At 44.5% G+C, this 11,797-nt stretch overlaps 1 protein-coding gene across 1 annotated transcript in view; it reads left to right on the top strand.

The window, feature by feature from the left end:
* The window catches only part of MANBA (mannosidase beta), a gene marked incomplete at its 5' end in the record, with an annotated part of 54,780 nt that overhangs the window by 28,487 nt on the left and 14,496 nt on the right, over positions 1-11,797 (top strand). Inside the window, 3 exon segments of the mRNA XM_014588856.2 lie at positions 1,272-1,439; positions 4,725-4,943; positions 7,662-7,826. Of these exon segments, the coding sequence (XP_014444342.1) occupies positions 1,272-1,439; positions 4,725-4,943; positions 7,662-7,826 (552 nt within the window).

Here is an 11,797-nt window from a genome sequence, read left to right as displayed (position 1 = left end):
GGGGAGGGGCCCCCCCCCCCCCAGTGGAGGGGCTCCGGCCAGGCCGCTCCCGGCACGCGGCTCTAAACATCTTCAGTTTTAAGAAGAGCTGTGTTCCCTTTGGTTCCTGAGACCCCGCTTACAGCCAGCAAAACTGGCCTTGGACACAGCCTTCCAGATAGAGCTGCCTTTTAGAAGTTCTGTTCCCAGCAGGTCTCGGTTATTTGTCACCAAAGTTCAGCAGCAGGGTCCTCCCGAAGTCGACTTTTTCATGGAGCGTGGTTAGGCTGCACTCCTGTCTCCATTTTTCCATCCTTTTGGGATTCTTGACACACGCGCTTGGTGTGTTTTTCAGGACTCCAGGGCTGGTATTTGAATCCCGGATGGCCTTGTCAGATCTTTCTTAACCAGTAGGCTACAGGTGGGCCCCGTTTGTTTCCTCATGCGAAAAGTCCAGCTTGCTCTTGAGAACCATCCCCTGTAACCTACTGTTCCCTGCTTTCTGCATTTCTTGAAAACTTTTTATGGCAATTCAGAAATTTCTCCAAGTAAGTTTTATTTATTATTTTTTCTAAATGGATTATTTTTTTCTCTGGTTTATATGCAGCAGAGAAGAGGAATCCTGTCTTATTGGTATTTATAAAGCCTAGAAAAAAAGAGTCTCAGAGATTGCTTAAAATGTTATTCTCCCAGGACCAGCAGTTGGTGTAATGGCTATGTCACTGGATTCCCATGTAGTCAACTGCGGTTTGAATCCTACACCTGGTGGCTTAAACTCATGCTTGGCGCGTGTGCATGCCCAAGATCCGAGAGGAGAATGGAGAAGGGATTGTGGTGTGGCCATCCCCCCTGGGGAGGTGATTTCTCGCTTTCTGTCTCTCCTTCTCTCTCTTTCTGGCTAGCGCATGCACCCTATATCAAAAACCTCTCCTTGGGGCCAGCGGGTGGCATGGTGGTTAAGGCGTTGGACACTCCCACATGGCTGACCATGGTTTGAGTCCTGAACCTGGGGGCTTGACATCTCACTTTTCCCCTCTCTGTCTCTGTCTCTCTCTGGTCAAATTAAAATAAATAAAATTAAATAATTCTTAAAAAAATATTAAAAAAAAAAAACACCTCTCCTTTAAAAAAATGTTTTTCTCCCACCTAACATTACTAATAATTTTCTAACTTCTCTGGCAGGGATGAGTTTATATGCTAGGACACAATGGCTGTGATTTTATGAGTAATTATAGCTCTGAGCTTTTTACCTTTACTATTTCAAAATTATTTGAAGTGTTCGTCAATTGCAGATCAGAAGACTGAAACCTCATCCCTCTGTGATCATATGGAGTGGCAATAATGAAAACGAAGCAGCTCTGATGACGAACTGGTACGCTATAGACCCCAGGGACCTGCAGACCTACATCGATGACTATGTGACGCTCTATGTGAAAAACATCAGAGAGGCTGTCTTGGCAGTAAGTCAGACTTTTTGACATAAGAGAAGTTCAGAAGATGTGTTTTTTTTTTTAAAAAGAGTTACTTATTTAATTTTATATGTTATTATTATTATTAAATTTGACCAGAGAGGGAGAGGGCAAGTGAGAAAGCAAGCTGCTGGTTCAGGACTTGAGCTGTCATCGGGCAAGAGGGAGTCTAACACCTTAACCTTTGCAGGCCCCTTGAAATAGGTTTTTAAACTGGATGTTTGAATACTGACGTAGTGTATGTTATGTCCTCTTTGAAGGTAATCTTCAACAGTATCGTTCAACCGTATTGTACTCATTGTAATGCCACGGCGCAGGAGAGGACTCACAGGCGTGGACTCTGAGGGTTGGCTCCTCCATGGTCCCCCACCCCCCACAGGACATGCTGACAATTTACCTTCTCCTTGGAGTCTGTCTGCGGGTCCCCAGAGGTTTAGAATCTCTGGATCAGTTGATTCGATATGCCACATCTGCAGTTCTGTCATTGCAAATGCTAACCTGGGATTTGTACATGGATGTCATCTGTGAACCTGCTGGTGTGAGCGGAATGGGGCTGAGGGGCAGCGAAGGCTGCTCCCCCCAGCGTGGGGCCCATCCCCTGAGGTGGTTCTGTGCACCTGTTTGCCTAGTAGGCATATTAAACAGGCACCCATTCATATAAATTGGCCGGGGCCTGCAGGTAGCGTAGTGGTTAAAGGGGCTGAACTCCCACATGGCCGACAACAGCTTGAGTCCTGGACCCAGGGGCTTGAAACTGACGCCAGGTACATACGTGCGCATGCCCAAAATCCTAAGAGGAGAATGGAGAAGAGATTGCAGTGTGACCATTATCCCAGAGGGTAATTTCTTGACTTCTGTCTCTGTCTCTCCAACCAGTGCATGCACCCTATCTAAAAAAACCCTAATATGTGTGTGTGTGTGTGTGTGTGTTATCTATTTTCATTAATGACTTCAAAAGATTAAACTTTTTAAAAAATCTTACTATTTAACATGTAATATAATCACTTGCTTGTCTTTATAATTATGTATCTATAATTAGGTTTTATTTTATTTTGTTTTATTTTATTTTGAGAGGATTTTGCTATAGGGTGTGTGCCCTTGCTGGAGAGACAGAAAGTGAGAAGTCACCCCCCCAGGGAGGATGACCACGCTGCAATCCCTTCCCTCCATTCTCCTCTTGGGATTTTGGGCACGCATGCACATGTGCCCGATGTGAGTTTGAAGCCATTGGGTCTGGGACTCGAACCTCGGTCGACTAGGGGAGTCCTGTGACATAACCATTACGCCATTTGCTCATCCCTATAATTATGTGTTTTAAATACCTGGGAACAGCTTGAAGCAATCTGAAAAGGGACATATATTTTAGAGTAGTATGTGACAGGATCCCTAAATATTTCCAGCTGATGGTGCTAATCTGTCAGGATGGCTCATGAGAACACCGATCTGCACTGATGGCTTACTTGATATTCTGTGTCATGAAGATTGTTCTAGTCACAAAAATGTGACAGGATAGCTTTAATTAATGTTTGCAGGACTCTGTTTTGTAATCTTTTTACTCACAGTATTGCTATTAAGAAATAGATTTCAGTATCTGAAGATTTTCATTTTGCAGCATAGTGCTTAGGAATGAAAATCCAGAAGGTGCGGGACCACGTACTGTCTATATAATCCTGGGCAGGTTTCTTAATCTCCACCTTCGTGTCTATAAAATTGGCTTAAGAAGGAGGACTAACTCTTACGAGTTGTTTTGTGGACTGAGGTGATGGAAGGAAGGTGCATAACACACACCCTGGCGCTTGGTGACCTTTCAGTCAGTGCTCGGCGTCATCGTCCTTAGTATCAGTCAACAGATAATTACAGCTTAAGCTCTATTTTTTTTTTTTTTAACGTTTTTGCCATACAGTACATGCACTCACTGGAGAGAGAAAGAGAGGGAAAGAGAGATCATCCCGTCAGGGGGAATGGCCATGCCACAATCCCTTCTCCATTCTCCTCTCTGAATTTTGAGCATACATGCACACGTGCCCAGCGTGATTTTCAAGCCACTGGTGCCAGGACCAGAACTCTGGTTGGCCATTTGGGATGCTAGCACCTTAACCACCATGCCACCTGCTGGGCTGTTTAATCTCTAATTTTAATAATACATCCTTGAATTTAAAACATGTAGCCTCTGTGTGCTGCTTCTCTGTCTCTGAAATGGAAGGTGACTCCTTTCTCACACGGGACATATTTATCTGAAGGGGCATTATGAGCAATAATTGATGTCTCAGAGTTCCCGAAGGCGGACAGGACTGAGTGCCACGTAATCATTCCTGTTGCTGTTTCTAACAAGAATACCGAGTTTAAGGAAGGGCACCATCAAGCGCCACAAATTACAATGATGAGCGACCTCTGGCATTTCCTGCTTTCTTATTGCGGCCATTTCTTGCTTCATCTTATGGTATCTCTTGGTCCAGATAAACACTTAAGGTCATGACCTAGGAAGAGATTATCTGTGAGAATCATAACAAAAACCCAGGCCTCACAAATAAATGGCTTATAAACAGAAGAAAATGTAACATCAAAGTGGACCTTTTTAGGCAGAGACTCATTACTGACTGGCTTAGCTTACCAAAATGCTCAGAAATCCAAAGTAATGGAAGAACGCACACATGCCCAGCGTGAAGTTTAAGCCGTGGGTCTGGTACTCCAGCTGTAGTTGACTACGTGGGAGTCCAGCAATGTAACCATTGCCCCATCTGCTGCTGGTCCCAGGACTTGATAATATTTTTAAAGAAGTAAATGATTCAGGGGCCAACAGGTGGCATGGAGGTTAAGGCACTGGATTGCACATGGCTCACTTTGTAGTTCAAGCCCCAGACTGGCAGCTGGAACATCGTCTAAGCGGATGTGTGGATGCCTGAGAGGGGACTGGAGGAGAAGGGACTGTGGCATGGTCATCTCCCTGGGGGGGTTTATAAGGGATTGATTTGGGGCCAGCACTATAGCCTAGTGGTTCAGGGAGCCAGATCCCAACTACAATTTGAATCTCAGCTCTGGTGGCTTGAAAAATACACTGTGCACATGTGTGTGGGTGCCCCAAATCCTGACAGGATGGACAGAGGAGAAGGGATTGCAGCAGGACCACACCTCGTTGCGGGGATGCTTGGCCTCCTCCCTCGCTCTCTGTCTCTAGTGAGCACACATGCCCTCTGGCAAAATGCAGATAAATAAATAAGTGACCTATTCTTTAGTGGATGACAATTATCCTTTAAATCATGGTGTTTCTGGACTCAGGGAGACAAGAGTCGTCCTTTTATTACATCCAGTCCTACCAACGGGGTCGAGAGCATCGCAGAAGGCTGGGTCTCTACTAACCCGTACAGTACACATTTTGGAGATGTGCATTTCTATGACTATGCCAGTGACTGCTGGGATTGGAGAATCTTCCCTAAAGCTCGATTCATATCTGAATATGGATACCAGTCCTGGCCTTCCTTCAGTACGTTAGAACAGGTAAGCCGTCATTTGATTTTCCAGGGCTTGACAGTGGAAACCGTGGGCCTTGGGTCGAGTGGTTTAGAAAGTGGATGAAATCTGCTTGTCCAAGTGAACGTTTAAAAAGAAAACGAGAAAAGAGGACTTCTCTTATTCTTTAGCTTTTGGGGAGCTGAATTCTTATAATCATTTCGGAGATTAGAACTTTCATATATTGCTTTTAATTATGTGCCTTTGGGAACATATAAAAGTTAAATAGAAAACGACATCTTATCACACGTGAAAATGACTCTGAGCTCGCTGCTCTCGTACATCCGGCCACTGTCGTGCTTCGTCATTTACGGACACTTACATAATAGGACTGAGTTTTCACACAGGAAGAGGTGAAGGCGGTAAGCCAGCCTTTGTCTGATCTTATCGTGTCTCTTCTCCTCTTCCTTCTTCCGTTTCTCCTCCTCTTCCTTTCTCTGCACATTGGTGGATTTGATTTTCTCTTCGGGTTTCCACTGTCCTCGTTCCTAAAGCTTCAGTGTCAAAGTTAGGTGTGCTCTTTTTACACAGCTTTGCTGAGATAGAATTCCCTTACTGTATGTGAACCCATTAAGTGTGTATGCGCGACTCAGTGGTCGTCACCAGATTCAGAGTCGTGTGACCATGAGGCAAACGAATCTGAGGACATTTTCATCCCTTAAAAGGAACCCTGAACCTCTCAGTGCCACAATCTGCTCCCCGCTTACCTTAGCCCTGGGCACCACGAACCCACTTCACGTGTCTGTAGAGTGCCTGTTGTGCATTTCCTGTGTTTGGAATCACACAGTATGTGGTCTTTTGAGACTTTCATAAAAGGTGATTTATTTATTTCTTTGCATGCGGAGGAGAGAGACAGAGAAAGACCCGGAGGGGCAGGCGTCCCCAATGGCGTCTTCCTGCTGCAGTCCATTCTGGATCAGGGACACACGCATGCCTGTGCATAGGGAGGTCCCTGGGCGCAAATCCAGGACCTTCCCACGTGGGTCAGCGTATCCCCACTTCGCCACCACCTGGTCCCAGACTGGCTTCTGCGACAGCGGACAGCGTTGAAGGGCCACGCTGCTGCTCCTGCATCTGTGTGCCATTCCTGGCTGGTGCAGCTGTTCTGTCCATGTCCCACTTCCCAGATCCACCGACCAGGTGACGGGTGTTTGTGTTCTCTTTGTGGCTATTATGAGTAATGCTGCCCTGAACATTCCTGTGCACGTTTTTGTCAGAGCACAGGGTTTCGATCCTGCTGGGTCTGTGCGGGAGCAGGGAGGTCAAAAGATGTGCTTCCGACTTTAAAAGGAGGAGGCGCGGACGGAGGCTCTTGGGGAAGTGTGCCCCAGCACGTGTGCACAAGGGCTGCAAGTGCAAATACTCCTGCCGTACAGAGAAGACAGGCGTAATTCATGTTCTCAAGGTGATTCTGGGGGTGGCAATTTGGAAAAATAGATATAATTGGGAAACACTTCCAAATTAAACATGGCTCACGGTCATTTCTCATATTTTGGTATGAATCGGTATCCACAGAATAACTTTGACCTTTTGAAGTGAGTGGCCCGTGTGTTGCATGATTACCGGGAATTATCAGTCATCCTTTATGGACGATAATGAAACTTTCGAATTTTCAGGGTTTTGGGTAGGGGGCAGGGTATGTGTTTTCAAAGCCTCTGTGTAACTTGCATGAAAACTCTGTACTTTCAGAGGTAGCCAGCAATTGTTGCGTCTTTCTCAAATGCTAACAGTGCATTAAATTACAGGCCTACGAGCCAGAATTGATGCTTTTTTTTTTTTCCTGAAAAAGACAACACGCGTAAGGTATTTGTTTTTGTCTTTTTTGTTTGTTTGTTTTTTGCTTTGAACAGATGATAAAAGAAAGCTTCTATAAATTAGGATATAAAACATAAATTAAAGAGTCTATATAATTTGTGCTTGGCTTAAAAAAAGACAAATTCTTAGAGAAGAGTATCATTATTTGATTTTTGTCTTCACCGAGATCAAAATTAAACACGTGTTTATCAGTTCTGTTTAGTAACCCCTGAGAAACAGTGGAGCAGTATGACCGAGCTCTGAAATGTTTGCCATTGCGATAGTGGTATTTTACTCCGATTTAAGAATGCCAGCAGTGGCAACGAGATGTTGATTGCAGTCTGCTCAGGCCTCACAAGTTACAAGTAGATAAAATGCTATTTCAAAATGCAAGTGGGGCCAGGTGCAGCTGGACCCACGTGGGAACCATCTGGGTTCAGGTCCTGGGACCTCCCGCAGTGTGACAAGGATGCACGTATGTGCCCTGATCTGGGCTGGCTGAGACGGGTGGGTTGTGGTGTGAAGACCCGATGGGGCTGCCTGATTCCCTGTCTTTCTGTCTCTGTCTCTATCTCTATCTCTTTCTCTCATGGAAGAAATAAATCTGTAAACTTAAAACAAATGCAAATGATAAAAATGCTTCAAAAATCAGGAATATGTTTGATAAGGTCAAACTTCAGAGAGAAACACCAGCTTTCTCGGATTGAATTGGGGAGGCTCTAGACGCCAAGGCTAGTCTTAGCACAAGGCTAGTCTTTCACCAATAATAAAAACGATGCAAAAACACTTGTGAAATGAGAGCCACCGAAATAACCCTGAGCTTTTTTCCGGTGTGTAGAGTGCTTTTCAGATTTATCAGGAGCTTACAGAAAAGAGAATTTCTCAATTTATGACTGACTCTTTATTTAAAAGGTCTCGTCTAAAAATGACTGGTCTTACGACAGCAACTTTTCACTTCATCGACAACATCATTCAGGGGGAAACAGTGAAATGCTTCATCAGGCCCAGCTTCATTTCAAACTCCCCCAAAGCCCAGACCCAGTGCGTGCCTTTAAGGATACGATCTACCTTACGCAGGTAAGCTGTGTTCGTTTTGGAGCTGAACGGGTTCCTGCAGCTAGCATAGAAGGCTGTGCATGTTTTATGCACCTCTTCATGTATTCTGGATACTAGGTTCCTATCAGATATATGATTAGTAAATTTCTTCTTTCATTCTGAGGATTCTCTTTTCACTTCGATAATGTTTTTTGCTATACGGACGTTTTTGATTCCGATGGTGTACAATTTCTCTGTTTTTCCCTTGGTTACTTGTCCTGTAGGTGTCAGATTAACAACTAAATATGCATTAATTTTAAAAAGTCTACTATTTCTTTCGTGAAAGAGAGGAAGAGAGAAAGAGAGGAAGAGAGAAAGAGAGAGAGAGACAGGGATCCCCAGTGGGGTCTTGTCACTCTGCGATCTCCCCTCTAGATTTCTAGCCAGCCAGGATCACAGGCTGTCTGGGTTGGCCCAGGGACTGAACCTAGGGCCTTCCCTGGGCTTCCAGTTCTGTGCAGCAGCACCCTACCACCCGTGCCACTGTGGCTGGCCCCAAAACACATCAGTTTTTATCCAAACTCATGCTCCCTCTCAGCACTTTTGTCCTGTCTGAAAACGCAAACCCCTGGAGAGAAGCCGAAGCAGAAAACTAAGACAACTTTTAGAAGGAGGTGAAACAATTACGGGAGTTTTCCTGTCTTAAACATAATCTTGTACATTAGGGCTCGGTGTATAAATCACGAATTTACCAGAACGCAAGGTTAAAGGTAATGTTGACGTCTGTGCTTTTAAAAGTGTTGGAGTCCATCTTTAAGATTTTCCTAACCAATGTTCTATTACATGCTTAGATATGCGGAGCAGGGCGATTCTCATTTGTGTGTGTGTGTGAGTGTGCACGTGTGGGAGTGCATGTGTACCTTTTCTTTCTTTAATAATTCTTTTAAAAATATCTATTTAATTCCATGTGTTATTATTATATTTTTAAATTTGACCAGAGAGAGACGAAGAGAGAAAAGGAAAGTGAGAAAACAAGCTGTCGGGGCCAGGACTCGAACTGCAGTCGGCCATGTGGGAATCCAGCACCTTTAGCCACCTCGCCACCTGCCAGCCCCCGCGTGTGTACCTTTTCAGCTGTTGTTCATGCTGACTTTCCTTCTCCAGCTATTTCCTTTGCGACTTATTTTATACATTCTCCTCAAAAATCACCATTAGAGAAGTGGCAGAAACAGTCCCTTTCTGAGCACAGTGGCGTCTGAGGTGCACAGTTAGGAGGTGTGTGTCCAGGAGGAATTACGCAAGGCCTGTTTTTGCTGATGCCAGCTCTTGTCTTGGAGAGCAGCACCGAGGTCCCATCAGGCTTCCCCCCAGAATTGGGCTTGTCCAGATGCAGTGTGTCCTGTCTGCCCTGACGCTTTTAATTCCACTAGAGAATGTGTGTTCTTGTGGGGAGAGAGAGAGAGAGAGAAAATGAGAGAAAGTGAGAAAGCACCCCCATGGGGAAGAGTCGTGCCACAGAACAACTGGAATACCCACATGCAAAAGACGAAACTTACACCAGCACTTCATATCATATCTCTTCTCCATTTCTCCCTCCTTTTCGGATTTTGGGATTTGGGACACATACACACACATCAGCATGTTTCTCAAGCCACAGGGCCCGAGACTCGAACCGGGCAGTTGGCCATATGGGGTCCAGCCGCCCTGACCGCCACACAACCTGTTGGCTCTGCCCTGGCACTTTCTGTGCATGATATTGTAGATGGGGTTTGTAATGAGAGAAATAGAATTGTGACTTTTTGTTTTGTTTTTAGTGGCAGATTTTCTGACCATGGTATGGATAGGAAATGTTATAGGGTAAGAGTCGTTTACGCCGCATTTCCTTCTCTTCCATCCCTCTCCTGTTGTGTTGGGATTTGGGGCATGCACACACACACTTCTAGCATGTTCCACAAGCTGCTGAGGCTGGGACTCGAACTGCTTTTTGCCATTTGGGATCTTACTCCTGTATCCACCAGGTCATGGGGCCAACCCATAATTCTATTTTTTATTTCTAACCTCTGTACTGTTTCCCATAATGGCTATACTAATTTACATTTCTAATGGTTAAGATAATAAAATGGGGGGAGGGGATAATGTTTTCAACAAACAGAACTGGAATACCCACATGCAAAAGAAGAAACTTACACCAGCACTTCATATCATATACGAAAATTAACTCAAGATGAATCCAAGATCTAACTGGAAGAGCGAAAACAAACTCTTAGAAGAAAACATAGGTATAAATCTTTATGACTTTTGATTAAGTAGCAGTTAGATTTGACACCTACAGGACAAGCAACTGGGACCAGCAGGTGGCATAGTGCCTAAGGTGCTCAACTTGCACATGGCTGACTGTGGTTCGAGTCCTAGACCTGGTGTGTAGAGTATTTCTCAGATTTGTCAGGAGCTTACAGAAAAGTGAATTTCTGTAAGGCCTGGTGGCTTGCTTTCTCACTTTCCCTCTCTCAGGTAAATTAAAAAAATTTTTAAAAAAATAACATCAAATAAAGTAAAATAGTTCTTAAAAAAAGATAAGCAACCAAGAGAAAAATAAATTATACATCATCAGAATTAAAAACTCTTCTATCATAAAACACATTGTCAAGAAAGTGAAGAAATAATTTTCAGAATGAGAGAAAAAAATTTACTGATCATCTATCTGATAGGCACCTAGGATCCAGAATACACAAAGAGCTCTTAGAATTCAGTAATAAAAAGGACAAATCCTAACCAATTTTTGGTACAAAATGTAATTAGCAAAATTCTTATGCTAGTGATTTAAAATAGCATTTAAAAATCATTAAAAAAATCATGTAAAGGTCTTAAATAGGCATTTCTTTAAAGAAAATGGCCAATCAACACATGAAAAAATATTCAATATCACCAGTTGCTAGAGAAATACAAATAAAAACCACAGTATGATATCGCTTACATCTATAGGATAGCTAAAATTTAAAAATAAAGAGGAAAATAGTAAGTATTGACAAGGTTGTAGGAAAATTGAAACCATATGTTATGAGCGGGAATGTGAAGTGGTTTAGCTGCTATGGAGAACGGCTTGTTGGTTCCTCAAAGTCAGACGTGTGGTTACCACATGACTCAGCACTTCTCAAGAAAAGTGAAATATATGTTGGTACAAGAAACCTGTGCACGGGTGTTCATGGCGGATTTCTCAGAGTGGCCAAGAAGTGGGAATGACGGGCTGGTTCCGTGGCCTGGTAGGTACGGCAGCCAGATCCCACATGGCCGAAGGCATGGTTTGATTTCTCAAATCCGGTGACTTGAGAAACGTGTGTGTGTGTGTGTGTGTGTGTGCATGTGTGTGTGTGTGTGCTCACACACATGCATGCACGCCCCCAGAATTCCTAACAGAGTGAGAGCTGGAGAAGGCTCACTGCGTGCTTGTGCCCCCAGGGTGCTCGCTCCTCTCCTCTCCTCTCTCCGCCTCTTGCTGTTGGATGCACATGTCCAGATGAACCTTGGAAAACTGCCGAGTGAGGAGCCGGGCACAAGGGCACACACATGGTTCCCTGTACATGGATGTCGGAGTAGGCAGATAGGTGGACACGGGAAGATGAGGGGCTTTTGGAAGGGGGAGCAGAGAGGACGGGGAGTAGCTGCTGCTAATTTGGAGTTTCTTTGTGGGTAGGATGACAAAGATACTCTGGAAAGAGACAGTGGAAAGGGTTGCACAACTCCCAGACTGTATTAAAACCGGTGAATGATAAGTTCTAAAGTATGACTTGTTTGGTATGCAAATTAGATCTCAGTTTAAAAAGTGGCCTCAGTGGCAGGTTCTTATTGTCAGGATAATTTGAGTAAATAAAGATGCACACATTGGGAGAACTTCATCCCAGGGCTGGTCCTGATCCCGGGGTGGGTAAGCTTCTGGGAAACGTCCCTACGGCTCCATCCCTCTGGAGGAGGGTTTAACAGGCAGCCAGCCACCCCGCCCCGGCAGCTGGCCACCC

The sequence above is a fragment of the Tupaia chinensis genome, unplaced genomic scaffold, assembly GCF_000334495.1.
Source record: "Tupaia chinensis unplaced genomic scaffold, TupChi_1.0 Scaffold000315_1, whole genome shotgun sequence".
Taxonomy (NCBI): domain Eukaryota; kingdom Metazoa; phylum Chordata; class Mammalia; order Scandentia; family Tupaiidae; genus Tupaia; species Tupaia belangeri.
This window is presented reverse-complemented; position numbering and strand designations above follow the sequence as displayed.